A 16,787-nucleotide genomic window follows, 5' to 3' on the forward strand; every position below is an offset into this window, starting at 1 on the left:
AATGACAGCACAATTAATGCATTACTTTATAGGGTTTCACCTTTGGAAAAAGATCATATTTTGATCTTCAAAAATCACATTTTGAATTTTTCAGGATCATCATTGCATGCAGTGTTTATTTTTTGAATATATCTTTATCTTACTCATTTTATTAGCTAATGATGTGTATTAGAATAATGATGCATGTTTTATGATTATACTTACTTAAGTGTGTGGTTTGATTTGAATAATTTTTGTATCTGAAATGTACTAAATATTTATTGTTCCTGATTTCTAAATTTTTACAAATTCTGACCATAAAAAACTGGTACTTTAGTATTACATGAAATAAATACCTAAGTACCAACACCATCATTTTCTCTCATCTTTCAACCCTAACTTCAAAGAATAGATTAACATGTCCATGTTGGCTTTTATTTTCATGTAGGTTTTTGTCTTGCTGATGAGGATCCCAAAGGCTATTACTGGCCAGACATCCAACCTTCTGTATACATCCAACCCTGTATAGGGAAACAGGGCTTTTTTGCTTCACGGACATGGTAATGCTTTTATTGAATCTTGCTAGTAGAGCTCCACAGTACCTACCTTCCTGGGTTACACAGGCTACACGATAGCTCCCAGGCATTGCATATTGATTGGAAAGATGGGCAAGAAAGTCTGTGAATACCTAAATCACACAGTTCATGGAGGGTAAAGAGGCAGGTAGGTTACGCAGAGAAGCCTTTTGACTCCAAGCACCGTGATGATTTAAGCCTTCTCCAAAGAAAGATGGGAAAATCTGGAAACCATAGGGTGATTCTAGAGCAAGCATGTGGATGAACGGCACTAACCCACAGCTTTGGAATATGCATCTGAAATTCCAAAACTTTTAAACAGTTGGAAATGATTATTGTTGGAGTGAAAAGAAGCAGAAAAAGAGGGAATAAATTCAGGGTTCAGGTTGGGCTGCTAATGCAGGCTGTCAGGGAATAGATTTTTCCGAAGAGTTTAACAAAAACCCCAGACACAGGTTGACCACAGAGGATTCACTGACTACTAAGACCAGCCCTTCACCCTCCGCCTCACCCCCAGTTAGAGTTTTCTCGCAGGGACAGAAGGGGTCAGCAATGGAAACTGGCCCAACTTTGCACATTCTGCTGTTTGACATGTGGTAGGAAGGAAGGAGCTTTAGAGAGTTACTGACCCTAGTTTGAAATAAGGCTCTCCCTCTTCCTGGCTGTGAGACTTCGGAATGTTCTTTGATTTCTCTGTCCTTTCCCTCACCTATAAAGTGTGGATTGTAACCCGATTTGCTGAGTCTTGTGAAATCAAAATCAGATTTTATCAAAGTTCTTAAAGAGGTGTTTGACCCATGTTACTGAGTATGCCATTAACCTTAGTAACCAGAATATACTAGCTTAGGACACACAATAGTGTTTCCAGGGTGCATGGCACCTGATTTTTTTTCTAGTAAGATTCTTAGTGGGAGTTTTATTTCCATGTATTACAATTTTATTTTCAAATGAAATTTCCTAGATACCAAAGGCAAATTCTCAAACTTATTATTAACTAATTTTGTCATTTAAAGTGTCATTTATGCCAAATATTTGAAATATCTTGTTTTGTTCCACAGTTATCTTGAGGCTGCCAACAAATCTGTAGCCTACTGGGGGCCTCCTGATCTCTCCAATTGTTCAAGTGAGCAATTTTTCTTCAGTTCTCTCAGGCAAAATGAAATGACTTCATACATCATAGTTTTCATCCTCTTCAGATATATTCTCCTGCTATATGATAACCATTGTAATAACAAAAACTAAGCAAATGATTGTTTCACTTAAGGTAGAAAATTTTGTTTTTCCAGATTCCAACTTTTTGTCCTGTTTTTTCTGTTGGAGATTAAAAATAGCTAATTTTAGAGAACATGTAACATATAAATTGATACTTGTGTCAATGTTTTTCAGTTGTGTATTATTTTCTTTAAATGTTTTATTTATTATTCATTTGAGGAAGAGAGCGAACATGAAACCTTGGTTGGGGGTGGAGGGGAAGGGGTAGAGGGAAGCAGGCTCCCCACTTTGCGGGGAGCCCACTGATGGTAGATCCCAGGACCCTGAGACCATGACCTGAGCCTAAGACAGACCCTTAACCAACTGAACCACCCAGGCACCCCTAGTTGTGTATTATTTTTAAGCAGGAGATATACACTTATATTTTGTGATTCTGGGGATATTTCTCTTAGAACTCTGTATGAATATTGGTCCCTCCAAAGTGGGGACTATGAAGTGAAAATATCATAGTATGTTTTGGATTCCTGAAATGTTCAAAATTTTGTGTGTTGGGTTTTTTTTTTTTTCTGTCTTTTTTTAGAGGAAGCAAATGAAGTGGCCAATGAAATTTTAAATTTAACCAGCGATGGGCAGACCTTAAACTCAGCCAATATTACCAGAATTGTAGAACAGGTCAAAAGGATTGTGAATAAAGAAGAAAACATTGATATAATGCTTGGTTCAACTTTAATGAATATATTTTCCAATATCTTAACCAGTCCAGACAGTGACTTGCTTGAGTCTTCTTCTGAGTAAGTATTTTTTTTTCTTCTGGAGAGTAAAATTTATTGGATACATGTTATGTAATTTCTCAGTTATCTGACTGCTTAGTGTCCAGCTTTCATCATTTAAATCTCCAGAATTTCCGTGGACATTTCCCAAGATCATTCACAAAATGGATTTCAAAGTTCTCTATTTTCTCTCTTGAGAAATATAATTTACAAAATGATTAGGATTGTCCATCTGGCAAGATATATAAATAGCTCCAGAAAAACATAATCAGTATGTCATTTCTCATCTGAAAAAAATGTTAACTGGAATTAATTCACAAGATAAGCTATTATATATATTAGCATAGGACACTTTCCTTGCAAAGGAGACACTTAGCAAACATTCCGCTCACATCTTTTATGCATAACGTGGTCGATGTAAATTCTGTCCTACGGACTGTGACATGGAAATGCCATAGCTGTGATCATTGTACTTCAGGAATGAAAATGTTCAGGGCATGTGAAATGTACCATTTTTACACAATTAGTATGCATCCACTTATTTCAATTAATGTATTAATATTTCTTGTTTCCTTCCTTTCACCCAAATTTTTTCAATGAAAATCTTGTATCTTGTAAAATATATTTTTGACTTTCTTTATCTACATAATAATTATAAACTTTTTATAGGGTCTTAGAGTCCAAAAAATGCTTTTACCTCATTATTTTCCTTTGATTCTCACTTAGTTATGAAATAGAAAAGGTATTTTTATATATGAGGAAAGAAAAAAGGCTAGGAAGTGAAAAACAATATTTGTTTAGGGTGATGTAATGGTTGGTATTCCTTAAAGGATAATATTTCTCTTGAGGATGTATTCATCAGTATGATTCTGTACTTTTATTGATGATGTTATGGTTTGGAGTAATTTTGTTGGTATTCATGTCGTTAAGATCAGAAAATTTAAAGGCAGTTTTACTTGGTCTGTATTTTGTCCTGCTGCAAATCGCATGTGTACAAGTACATAAATAACGTGTTGCTTAACAGTGGTATTGTCATTTCTTTAGAGCTTTAAAAACAATTGACAAATTGGCCTTCAAGATAGACCTAAGTAGCACATCCCATGTGAATATTACAACTCGGAATTTGGCCCTTGGAGTATCATCCCTGTCCCCAGAGACAAATGAAATTTCAAATTTTAGCATCAGTCTTCCAAGCAATAATGAATCCTATTTCCAGGTAATGAGCTGGTGCTTTCTTTAATTTTAATTAATTAGACAAAGAAAAACTACCTGATCACTTGCCAGTTTCTGCTTCAGGATCTTGGTTGGTGGGGTGGCAGGCAGGTAGGTCAGGTACTGGCTGAGGTTAATAGTAGCAGTAGCCACAGGCATGTGGACACTGAGAGGAGGTGTACTTTTAGCACCTGTGTGATGGGGTGGTCAGCTTACCTTCTGCAAGAGGTGACAGTGGAACTGAGTGTTCAACCATGAGTGGGAAACCCCTATTGAGAGTGGTGGGAGGGGATCTGCTCAGTTAGAAGAAAGGGCTTTATTCAGGGTCTGGGTGGGAAGAATTGCCATGTATTCAACCCTACCAAGTGTTGTCAAACTGAGTACTACCACCTGGTGTGTTTGTCAGAACAGAGTGTGCGCTCCCATCACCAGAGCTTCTAAGTTAGTTGATCCCTGGTGGATCTCCAAGGTTTGCACTTGGAACAAGTTTCCAGGCATTGCAGATTGGGTTAGTCTTTGAACAGAGCTCTGTTGAGAACAAGTGGCTTGGAGCCTGGGGCGGGGGGTAGGCAGTAATGAGACTGGATGGGTTAATGGAGAGCCTCTCTGCCCTGTGGATGTGACTGTTCAGCAGATAGCTTTCAAGTTCCCATGTGTGTCAGTGTTAGCCGTGTGGGTAAATGAAATGATCGGAACATCGTCCTTGAAATGGGAGAGCCCGCAGTGGCGCTTCTCCACTGTGGAGATAAACCAAGATGGAATGTTTAAAAATCTGGAGGAAAGGAAGAATGTTTTTCGCCTCAAAGTAGCGGCTCTTTTGGATATTTCTGTTTCACATTTAAGAGTGAAAAGTTGGTCAGCCTCAGTCTCATTCTGAATCCATTTGTGGAAAGACACATTTTGTGTTGATCTGCGGGTTCTGGGGAAATGATATCGAAGATTATTCATACAACTTCTGCTGCTTCCTCTGCGCAGGGATACTCTGTCTCAGCAACCAGACAAATCAACTTCAATCTTGTGGGATTTTTTTTTTCCTTTTTTTGTAGTTATCTTTCACTAGGTGTTTTAAGAAAAATTCAAAGTCTATTAAGTGTAAATCTCACTCATACTTGAAGATGTTAACTGATTTGTGGATCGCTCTACTTGCCTTGAAATCAGTGCATCTTCCCTGTTTTTCCACATTTTCAAAACTCAGAGAAGATCCAGGCTTTTGTCTGTAGGGATTCAGTCAGGAGGGCAGTGACTCCAGTGAAGGTAAAGGGAAACCCCAGCCCTAGCTAAGTAGGCCTTCTCCTGCCTCGTTCAGTACGTGGAGTAGTTACCATTGTAATTTGTCATTACTCGACCTGTGCATCTCTCTTTGTGTGGCAGATGGATTTTGAGAGTGGACAAATGGATCCATTGGCTTCTGTAAGTTTGCCTCCCAACTTACTTGAGAATTTAAGTCAAGAAGATTCTGTATTAGTTAAAAGAGCACAGTTTACTTTCTTCAATAAAACTGGACTTTTCCAGGTAAGGGTTCATTAAATCATTTTTCAGTTGCAAGTTGAGTTTCTTTGTTCAGAAGGAAAATATGAAAGCTTGGATTCCTTGAAAATATATCAAGAGATATAGAGAAATTAACCTACTATATCTTCAAAAATGAAAAAATTTAACATAATTAGTTAAGCATTTTATTTCAGATGATTATATCCTTATTACAGGAAGTGTTCATTTAGGTTTTTTAAATAAATCAAATACTAGATTAAGACTGGCATGGTACAATTAGGAATGGAATTTGTGGAGAAAGGATTATTTATTATTCCTTTTGTTGAATATTTTATGCTTTCCAACAGTTTAGACCTTCAGAGTCAAAGAAACTGTATGCCAAAGGAAAGGTTTGGTTTTTGTTTCTGTTTTTTTTTTTTTTTTAAATTCAGCAGGAAGGACTGTTTACATAATGAGCAGCATTCTTGGCTTTAATCAGTTTTCCCACTAATATTTCAGAAGACCTTTGGCCCTCACACCCCAGAGTTGGGTGGCATTGTGCTGAATGACATACTGTCATTATTACTGGCATCGTTTCTAGATACTAGAAAGTCCACTGCCAGCAAACACTGGTGGCCTCTCATTGCCTGTCCAGAGTAGTTTCACTGAACTCTTTTTAAAAAATAGAAGCTGTCTATTAAATTAAAGATACCAGCATATATTAAACAATGTCATCTGTGTAAGAGAAAACAGGCAAGTCTCAAGGCCAATAGCATTGCTTCCAACTGTCATGTACAGGGGCATGGCAATATAAGTTGCAGAGAAGAAATACCATGAAATCATTTACAATAATTCTAAAATTTTAACATTTTTTCAGCCAGTGTTTTAGAAACAAGCTATATAAAATTTTGGGTAAATTAAGAATGTGATTACTAATTATTCTGAAGGCTTTAATAGTTAGGAACAGATAAACTGCACTTGTAAAAATTATTTGAGGCTTACAGTGCCACCTTGAAAATCAAAACAATGCAGTATGTGTCACAAAAATGTGATGGGTGGTGAAGGAGGCTCTGTTCAAAGAGGTTGAGTCCAGAGGGAAGGGGTTGGGAGAAAGGTTAGAACTGTCAGAATCTGTCATTGTTTCATTTTGAGTTTGTCTTCTGTATGCTGCCTTTCCCTTCTCCCTTGGCACCTCCCAATCAGCATATTATTAGGAAACATATATTTGGTTTTTAAAGCAAATTTATAGCAGAGTCAGAAGATTTTAAGGATTCTCTGGTACTCCCTTAACATACTGAACAAGAGATGAATATTTTTTAAAGAAAAGACTAGGTATCCACAAGCCATTACCAACTTTATTGAGCATGATCACACGTAAGTAACAAAAAAACCATACTCTGAATGCTGAGATTTATTTGGCACATAAGAAGCCATGTAATTATTCCCAGACAACTGATTTATAAGCTGCAATAGAGAAATGCAGGAGGTTTGACAAGAAAAACACGAGGGAAGAGGGAATGAGAGAAGGTCTTGCTGACAGACATGCTGTTGGCCCCAGTCATTTTGCAATATGGATTCGCTGATTTGATTTCTTCACAACCTCATCTCTGAAGGGGAAGCTCCAGAGGGTGGCAAGTGTACAATGAAGGAAGGTAGAAATTCTGGATGGGGGTTTTTAGATGGTACAGTTGGTTAAATGTCTGACTCTTGGTTTTGGCTTAGGTCATGATCTCATGGTCATGATCTCAGACCCGAGAATAAGCCCCTCCTTCTCAGCATGGAGTCTGAATAAGACGCCCTCCTCGCTCTGCCCCCACACCCATGCTCGTTCTCTCTCTCTCTTGCTCTCAAATAAATCTTTAAAAGAAAAAAAGAAATTCTGGATGGGAACTTCATCTAGTAGAATTACATTTAGTTGTAAGTTACTAAACACGTCAGGTCATTGTTAGCATGGATTTGAATGATGGATTTTTTGGTTTTTTTTTTTAGTTTATTTTTCTCATCGTATTTCTTTTATACTTCTCTAAGAGCAAACAACTTCATCTGTTTTCTAGGGCAGGGAAATGATCTAATTGTTTCGTGGCTTTTATGAGTACATGATTTCTGGGTTCACATTGTTGCTGATGTTAACTGGCTGACCTTAGTCACAGCAATCACGAGGAGGTTTTATGAACATTGCCTTATACCATCAGCTCATAATCTTCCCTCAATGTATTTATTATAATAAGGGAAATAGCAAAGCTCGTTCAGGAAAGCCAGCAATTTGACCTTATAAACAGGATGTTCTATAATTGAAAATCTTAAAAGCAAAAAGTGCTGACAGTTTGCGTGTTTGGGAGCACAAAATCAAATACAAGTGTACTTCTGACTATTAATACACTTTTTTTTTTCTTTCAAAGGATGTAGAAACCAAGAAATACACCTTAGTGAGTTATGTGATGGCATGCAGTATTGGAAACATGACTATCCAGGGTCTGAAGGATCCTGTTCGAATTAAAATCAAACATATGAGAAACCAGGTAAGAAAATGCCACAAAAGACAATGGAACAGAGGCAGATGACTTCAGAGAAGTGTGGGGTCTTTCTTCTTCTTCTTCTTCTTCTTCTGCTTCTGCTTCTGCTTCTTCTTCCTTCTGCTTCTTCTTCTTCTTCTTCTTCTTTCTTCTTTCTTCTTCTTCTTCTTCCTTCTTCTTCTCCTCTCTACATGTTAAGAATTTTATTCTGGCACTTTTTGGAGGAGGGCAACTTTCCAAAAAGGGGAGAACAGATAAGCAGGTGGTGCTGTAATGTCACAGTAAATGTTGGCAAGTCGGAGGATTCGTCCCTTCTAGGATTCAGTCTTCAGGAGAATGAGAGTGAAGAAAAGGACCCCACTTTTTAAGGAATGACACATTAATTTGAGAAATTAGAGGCAGATGCAGTTGCACAATCCTGCCATTAAAAGACTTGGATTGTTTTTTTTTCAAGTCAGAAATTACTGCTACTGGGAAAGCAGAAGGGAAACAGGGCATGGTTGACTCATTTTTTGAGAGGTTAGCAGTTATCTAGAATCTTGGCAAATGTTGCTTTTTTTATTGCTTTAATGCCCTTGCTATCGTCTGTTTATTTGATAAAATTATATGGGGGTCCTTTGGTCTCAGGTAAGGCCAGGCACAGGCTCTCCCCTCTTTTCGAGAGGGCCCACTCATCGGTCTCCCATTTGTTAGGAAAGCAGGAAGGCAGGCAGGAAGGAAACTGGCTGATAAGGACCGAGGCTTGGAACTTAGGTCATCTAAGAACTAGCCTGGCTTTGTCACCGAGCCCTCTGAGACGTCCTTGTTCTACCCTCTGGCTTCCTTTGTTTCAGCTCCTTCATCCATAAAGAATTTTTTTATTGTGGTAAAATGTACATTACATAATATTTACTATTTTAACCATTTTTAAGTGTACCATTCTGCGACCTTTTAGTGCATTCCCATTTTTCTGTGCCCATAGAGCCATTCATCCCTGGAACTTCTTCATGTTCTCCAACCGAAACTGTGGACTGTTATATAGTAGCACCCCATTTCCCCTCCCCTGGGCCCCTATGACCACCATTTTACTCTCCCTTTCTGTGAACTTAACCACTCTAGGCACCTCTTGTAATTGAAATCGTATAGTATTTTTCCTTTTGTGACTAGCTGATTTCATTTAACCATCTTTTTCCAGGTTCATTCAGGTTATAGCATGTACCAGAATTTCCTTCCTTTTTAAGGCTAGATAATATTCCATATATATATGTGTGTGTATGTGTGTGTGTGTGTGTGTGTCTCCTACATTTTTTAATCCATTCATCATACTTTGATTGTTTCCACCTTTTGGTTCTTGGGAGTAACATTGCTGTGAACAGGGATGTTTAAAATATCTATTTGAATCCTTACTTTCAATTCTGGGCACATACTTAGACGTAAAGGAGAATTTTGAAGGTAAACCGAGGTTACAATGTAAAGAGCTTTGATAAATGCTGAGGACAGCATTTTATGGTGGGACATACGTAGTCACCTTTAGATAAATGGGAAGCATGATTCCTCACGAGGTTATGGTTGATTTCCACTTGGCGTCTTTGTGAGAGGAGATCCTTCTGGACTGCCTGCCGTTCCTAGGTTGTATCGGCGTGACTAATACTGGTCTCTTTCTTTGTGAAAACCTTAGCATTCTGACTCTTTTCCCATATTCAGATCTTAAGATCTTTCACTTATTTTAAACACAATTTCGCATGTTTATTCTTATGTTAATATAGGCAGTGCTTCATCCCATCTGTGCCTTCTGGGATCTGAACAAAAACGGTAAGTTTTAAAATATTGGCTGTCTTAAGAACAACTGAATTTTAAACATTGTTAGACACCCCCGTTTCCTTTCATTCCACCCCAGCCAGAATGAGTCACAGTGTAAGTGTGATAACTGAACTGCAGAGTTTAGTTTAGGTAGCTTGGGAAGTGAACCACATTTCTGTAACTTTTTACTCATTGCAAGAAGAAATAAGTAAACTTGACTTTTTTTTTTTTTTTACCAAACAATCTCTTTGATTTCAGTTACTTTGAAAATACAGTACGCATTTTGATCGCCACTTTTAGATGATCATCGATATATGTTTGACCTCATTCTTTTAAGGATGCCTCTGAGATTATTAATATGCATGAGGCACACAATTTAGAATCTAGCTACCAGACTTCAGATTATGGGGAAAACATGCTAAAGGACTATAAATAAGAAATGGTTATAATACATGTATGTTGCTTGAAAGAAATGAACTGCCTCCAAAATGGCATTTGACAATTAAGAGAAAAAGGCACAATTAAGGGAGAAGTCACTAGGTATGAGGTATGGGGATCTCTTCGATGGGAAGAACAAGCTATGAAACTTCCCTCCTCTGCCCCCTAAGGGTCACCTTCCCTCGGGGATACCCAGTGGGATTATCCTGGCTAAATCTAAACCAGGACCAGTACTACTGCTTCTTGGTAGAAATGGAGTCTGAAGGTGTCTCAACCTCTGTTTTTTTTGTTTTTTTGTTTTTTTTAAATAACTGATTTTTTTTTTTATTAAAGGTTTTATTTATTTATTTGACAGAGAGAGATCACAAGTAGGCAAACAGGCAGGCAGAGAGGCAGGCAGAGAGAGAGAGGAGGAAGCAGGCTCCCTGCTGAGCTGAAAGCCCGATGCAGGGCTTGATCACAGCACCCTGGAATCATGACCTGAGCCGAAGGCAGAGGCTTTAACCCACTGAGCCACCCAGGCGCCCCGTCCAACCTCTGTTTTTGATAAGCCTTATCAGAACTGGAAAGTTGTGGTGTTTGGTTTCTAGTTGCACAGTTTTGAGAAATTGGATTTGCTGGAAAATAATTAAAATGGTATCACCTTGCAGACTTAAAATACTCTTCAAATATATAAATTGCTCATATTCCACATCCTACCATAAAAGTCAGATAAGATGTACTAAGGGCATTTATAAGAGGTTTCCACTGTGCATGATTGCTGTGTACATAATAATAATAATGCTGACCTCTGTTTGTTCTTATGTCTTTACAAAAGTAGAGGCTGACCCAAGGCAAAAAATGTGTTGATCTTCAGGCTTCATTAGTATGTAACATATTTGAAAGAGGGATACTCTTTTCACAGAAGTTTATTTTGTAATACATTAAAAGTTAAACTAAAATCAAACTTTTGCAGGATCTTCAGTAGAACACAGTTGAAAACCACTGACTAGATAATGTCTCGCTGCCAACCCAGCACTAACAATCTATGATTCCAGGAATCTAAATTATTCCGAGTATTGGCAGCTTTAAGAATTGTATCTGTTTGACTGATAAACTGAAAGGCAGAAAAGACTGAGGCATATTTTCCTAAAGAAGATATCATCCATTATAGAAAAGGAACTGGCCTGCTGCTATTTTCACACTGTTTGTGGACTTCCTCTTGCAGAAGGTTCTGGATTTTGGAACACTTCAGGATGTGTGACACAGAGAAATTCAGATGAGAGCGAGACTGTCTGCTTATGTAACCACCTAACGCACTTTGGAGTTCTGATGGTAAGGGAGGAATTTCTAAACTCATTTTGAAATGGTATAATTTGGGAAGGCATACTTCTTTTTGTAAGTCAGCCTTTTTATATTATGTGTTTTGGGAAATTATTTCCTGATAATTGTATCTGTATTTTGAATCCTGGTAATTAGCAGAAATCACATATTTAAAATATGTAACAATAATTATAAAAAAGAATTCTTTTTTCCTGTAATATTAACAGCAATGATAAATAAATCTAGAAATAAGCAGATCACCATGAGACTCTTGAATTAAGAGAGACACAGAGTTGGGGAGGCAGAGAGGAAAGGGGGAGGGAGAGAGAAAAAAGTTAAAGAGGAAGACAATGCTGGGTTTTTACTAACACAGAGGAGAACTGTGAAAATTTTGATAAAATATTGTTCTTGTATTATCACTCGTTGGATTGAATGTGACTTTATAGAAGGTACTGTGCTAGGTGATCCAGCTGTCACCCCAAATGATGCAGGCCCCCCCAACCCCTGGTGAGCACAGCCCGTTGAGACAGGTTAGGGACTAGGACACCATGAAGTCCTCAGGACTGTAAGAGAAGAGAGGGGTGTGACCTGCCTATTACCACTAAACCTTCATATTATTCTTTCTTTCCTTCCTTCTTTCCCATGGCCCTATTTTTTCTCATTAGCCAGCCTGTCCAACAGTTTTAAACAAAAATTAGATCACATCAACATTTTTTTTTCATCTCGCCAAATTTTTGAGAGCCACCTTCCGTGTAACAACTTTCTTAGATTCCCAGATAGACTTATACCTCTGTCTTATATCTCATACATGTGTGTTTTTGAAGATACATTTCAGATGTGTTCTATATCCTTCCACTTGTAACAGAGCTCTTGTTTCTGGTAGTTGGTTTAGTTCCCAAGGATCAAACCACATTTGCTTTTTAAAATGATGATGGCATTCATGTATGCTGAGACAGTAAAGCTTTTTGAATTTGAATCACAAACGTCATGGTTATGTTTTTCCCCTCCCTTAGATCTTACTCCCATTTCCAGTGGGACTGGGCAGGTGCAGTAGGGACTGTGGGATGTGGCATTAGGTTCATGAACCCACTTGCCAATATAAATGGCCGATGTCATACGGCCATCCTGAAAGTGATCTTCCTGACACTCTACTGCATAAATGCTCTGAGGGATAAAGCAAGTCATTGGAAAAGGCAGCAATTATAGCAAATAACTTTTTAACTTTCCCAAAATATAAGTATTTTTCTCTACTGCTAGAGCATGAAAATGAACAATTAAACTATAGCATGTTTTCTCTAAGTAAAACATATACACTCTTGGTTTTGTTTTATTTTGTTTTGTTTTAAGATTTTATTTTTTTTATTTTAGAGAGATACAGGTAGAGAGAGTATGAGCTGGGGAAGGGGCAGAGGGAGAGGAGGAGAGAGAGAATCTCAAGCAGACTCCACACTGAGTCCAGAGCCCGATATGGGTCTTGATCTCAAGAATCTGAGTAATGACCTAAGCAGAAAGCAACAGTCAGACATTCACCAGCTGAGCAACCCATACGCCCCCAAACACACTCAGTTTTAACTTCCACATTCTCCTTTCTCCAAAAGTGACAGTAGACATTCTTTTAGAAAACACTGATTTGCAACATTATTCACTCAGGTATATAAGCTCTAGCTTAACTCATTTATCTCTTTGAATTGTGTACATGTGCACACATGTATGTGTGTGCACGTGTGTGTTTGAGCACGATTGCATATGTTGTAGGTCTAAGGTTAGATAAATGGGTAACCAGTAATACAGTTCAGTATACAGCAGTGATTTATGTGTCACCAAAGTTGGTTTCCTGTTACTTAGGTTAGTTTTTTCACATATGGTTTGAATTTTATTATGAATTTGTAATTGTGTATTTTTCTGTTGCCATTTGATAAAATAGTTTTACATATATGTAAATATATTCATTTTTTAGTACTGTTCTTTGTACCTTGGCTGCTCTTACAAGTTTATAAACTGCTGGGAGAAAAACTTTCCAAGAATTTATCCTTCCTGGCGATGAGCCCATGTCCCCTCAGCTTTTCCAGACCACCAGGACTTTGCTAAGAAACTTTCTTGATTTATAAACTCTTTATTCATTTATATAAGATATTCTCAGAGTCTACATTGCCCTGTGACACACTGACTATATGGGAGGTTAAAAAATATACCCCAGACCTATAATTATTTCTTTTAATCTACAAATGTGCAAAGGATTTAATGTCCTCTGTTAACATTCTCTTGTAGTAAAACTGAATTTAATGCTTTTAACATTAGTACATTTTCATGTTGCCTAGTTCAGAAGAATAAATATTTTCATATTCTTCATTCTCTAAAAGTACAAAACAACATGAGAGTTGTGTGTGAATGTGTAATAGTAAATAACATTATTTAATTTACACTTTAAGTTGTGGTTTTAATTGTGGCTTGCAAGTTCACCACCTCACCTAAATGGGAAGCCACAATTTTTTCAAGAGGTAAGAACAAGTCACCTAGAGATTCCTCAAGACCATTTCTCTGCTCCATGAAATCCTGGAATAACCAAAATGTTGGTCAGGGTAACCTATCTGTGAGTCCACTGACACTGACTTGAACCCCATCCCATATGCCAGGGCAGTCCCAGGTTCTTCCAGTGTTTGGAGGGATTTCTGGGAGAAAAAGGTAGGCTAAGTCCCTTCTGACCTAGAGCTCTGTGTCTGCTGAATTTGATCACTGTGCATTTTTGGGAGCCACAGAAGTGGTTACCTGTTTCTTACTGCCTTAGCCAAACCTTAGATTGACTCTCCTGTCATCATTTCACAGACACAAACTCACATGCAAACAACACCTACCGGAGGCTTTGTTTGTGAGTAACAAGTTTTATTGGCATGCTGGTGAAAATTAAAGAGAATTAAGACATAAAATGAAAATCTTATAAAGCAGAATTTATTTTTTCATAATTTAAGACCTAAAAAAATTTTTTTAAGACCTAAAATTTTAAACCAGATATCCCCTTTGGAATATGGCCTTTCTCCAAGAAGTCTCCATTTTTTAACATCTGCGTATAACAGAGATGTCTTTTCTTCTCCAACCAAGATTAGTGGAGGGTCTTAACTCAAGATTTATCCCTAACCCAATTCCCTATTTAAGGAAGAAAAGAAAAATTTCCCTCCCAGACCCAGATTTTACAAGTTTGCCTCTGCATAGTGAAATTAATACTTCATGTTAATATGCTAGGAAGTGTTTACTTCTTTCCATTCCACAAATCATAACACTTTAAATGGTGCCCTCTCAGGTCAACAGGGATTTAAAAAAAAAAAAAAAAAGTCTCTGTAATCTAAAAATCTATAATGGTTTCTCACTTATAAAAAAATAAAGACCATTCAACCCAATACATGCCAAGCTTTGAAATGACCACAGTTAAGGTCCTCAGCACTATACTCAGAGGCACCAGTCTCTGGCTGTCCATTGGTTTGGCTGAGCCCCCCACTACTGGAAAGTCAGCACTTGCCTGAGGGCTCCCATTGGCCATAGTGGCCTCTATTTGTACTTGTGTCCTTAGCCCTGTGAATGTTAGCAATGGGCCTGATCATTTATTATGCAAGGCAGTGATTTCCCCAATTTCTGGTGGGGGGCCAACCCAGTGGTTTTGCTCTTCAGGCTATTCTGGTGGGCAAAGAGTTTGGATTACCAGGTAATGAGAGAAAACAACATGCAACCCTCTCAGTAATGCTACACTTTGGCTTATGGAATTATCAGCAAGAGTACAATAAATGGAAGCTTCCATATTGATTTGCAGTGTTGCTTTTAGCCCCTCAGATTGTGCTAAAATTGTAAGTGCTAGCAATGAACTTTCTAATAAAACACTATTCCTGTAAAAAGAGAGATTCTTAACAGCTGCTTCCCATGTTTTTATGTAGGACCTTCAAAGAACTGCCTCTCAGTTAGATGCAAGAAACACCAAAGTTCTCACCCTCATCACCTATATTGGGTGTGGGATATCTGCTATCTTTTCAGCAGCCACTCTCCTGACATATGTTGCATTTGAGTAAGTATTTTTTATCTGTCAAAACCCAGTGCTAACTGCCCCAAAACGTGAATAAGGAAATTGCCTTTGCTTTAAAAAATACCTAAAAAATACACTTTTTGAATCATGGAGAGTAGTTCAACTTTAATGTTCAGGTTTCTCAGATATCATGCAGCATAAATTTTCTCCCTATAGAATCTTAATGTATAATTATTGTATGTCCACGGATAAAATGCATTTAATAGATGATTAACATATAAATAAAACAAATAATACATTATGTTAATTTAAAACAAAATTAGTCCTGAAACAAGAACCCTTTTTCGGTAAAGATTTTTTATTTATTCATTTATTTATTCATTATTTATTTATTCAGAGAGAGAGAGAGAGAGTGAGCTTGTCCCGGAGCATGAACAGGGGGAAGGGGGATAGTGTCAGAAGGAAAGAGAGAAGCAGATTCCCTTCCAAGCAGTGACCCTGGGGGTAGGGCTCCATCCCAGGACGCCAGATCATGACCTGAAGCAGAGGCAGATGCTTCACCGACTGAGCCACCCAGGTGCCCCAACAGGAACTTTTTTTTTTTTAATAGATCCTTACCTCATTAAAAATCAGGAAATTTCAGAGAATTTTAGGGAAATTTTTTTAACAAAAATCTCATTTTTATAACTAGTATGTTTTCTAGATTTAAAAAAACAATCCATGAAACTAATTGGAAATCTGGTAAACAATTGGAAACAGTTTTGAAATAAAATTGATATTAAAAAAAACTTTAGGGACACCTGGGTGGCTCAGTCATTTAAGTATCTGCCTCCCACTTGGATCATGATCCCAGGGTCCTGGGGTTAAGCTCTGAGTCTGGCTCTGTGCTCAGCTGGGAGTCTGCTTCTCCCTCTCTCTCTGCTCCTCTCCCTGCTCGCACACATCTTCTCTCTCTCTCTCTCAAATAAATAAAATGTATAAAATTTTTAAAAAAAACTTAGTAATTTGCCAAATACTCATAAATATTCTTAAATACTCCTAATTAGATACAAATCTCCTCCTAGTGGTGCCATCACAAAGATGGCTCCATTGCGGGGATCTGTAGAAGATAGGAATTTACCACCTTGCTTAAAATACTAATTTACGGTATTCCTTCTCCTCTTCATTTTTCCCTTTTCCAGAAAGTTGCGAAGGGACTATCCCTCCAAAATCCTGATGAACTTGAGTACAGCCCTGTTGTTCTTGAACCTCCTTTTCCTCTTGGATGGCTGGATCACCTCATTTCATGTGGATGGCCTTTGCACGGCCGTTGCAGCCCTGCTCCATTTCTTCCTTCTTGCAACCTTTACCTGGATGGGGCTGGAAGCAATTCACATGTACATTGCCCTGGTTAAAGTATTTAACACTTACATTCGCAGATACATACTGAAATTCTGCATCGCTGGCTGGGGTAAGCCTCATAAAAGTTTTGGCTTTGTGTTCACTGTCAGGGAAATTGCCCGTCTCTCACAGGAAAGTCCTATGTCGAAAGATT

The 16,787-nt window shown here is 37.9% G+C and overlaps 1 protein-coding gene across 1 annotated transcript in view; it reads left to right on the forward strand.

Annotated features, from left to right (window-relative positions):
• Positions 1-16,787, forward strand: part of LOC111147608 (adhesion G protein-coupled receptor G6) — a 133,292-nt gene that overhangs the window by 95,811 nt on the left and 20,694 nt on the right. The window contains exons 11-20 of the mRNA XM_022503763.1: positions 428-539; positions 1,613-1,677; positions 2,347-2,557; positions 3,581-3,752; positions 5,120-5,260; positions 7,615-7,734; positions 9,474-9,519; positions 11,153-11,259; positions 15,168-15,295; positions 16,435-16,703. Coding sequence (XP_022359471.1) covers positions 428-539; positions 1,613-1,677; positions 2,347-2,557; positions 3,581-3,752; positions 5,120-5,260; positions 7,615-7,734; positions 9,474-9,519; positions 11,153-11,259; positions 15,168-15,295; positions 16,435-16,703 — 1,371 coding nt within the window. The remainder of the gene's footprint in view (positions 1-427; positions 540-1,612; positions 1,678-2,346; positions 2,558-3,580; positions 3,753-5,119; positions 5,261-7,614; positions 7,735-9,473; positions 9,520-11,152; positions 11,260-15,167; positions 15,296-16,434; positions 16,704-16,787) is intronic.

This window comes from Enhydra lutris, unplaced genomic scaffold (assembly GCF_002288905.1).
Source record: "Enhydra lutris kenyoni isolate GAN:26980312 unplaced genomic scaffold, ASM228890v2 scaffoldscaffold17, whole genome shotgun sequence".
In the NCBI taxonomy this organism is placed as follows: domain Eukaryota; kingdom Metazoa; phylum Chordata; class Mammalia; order Carnivora; family Mustelidae; genus Enhydra; species Enhydra lutris.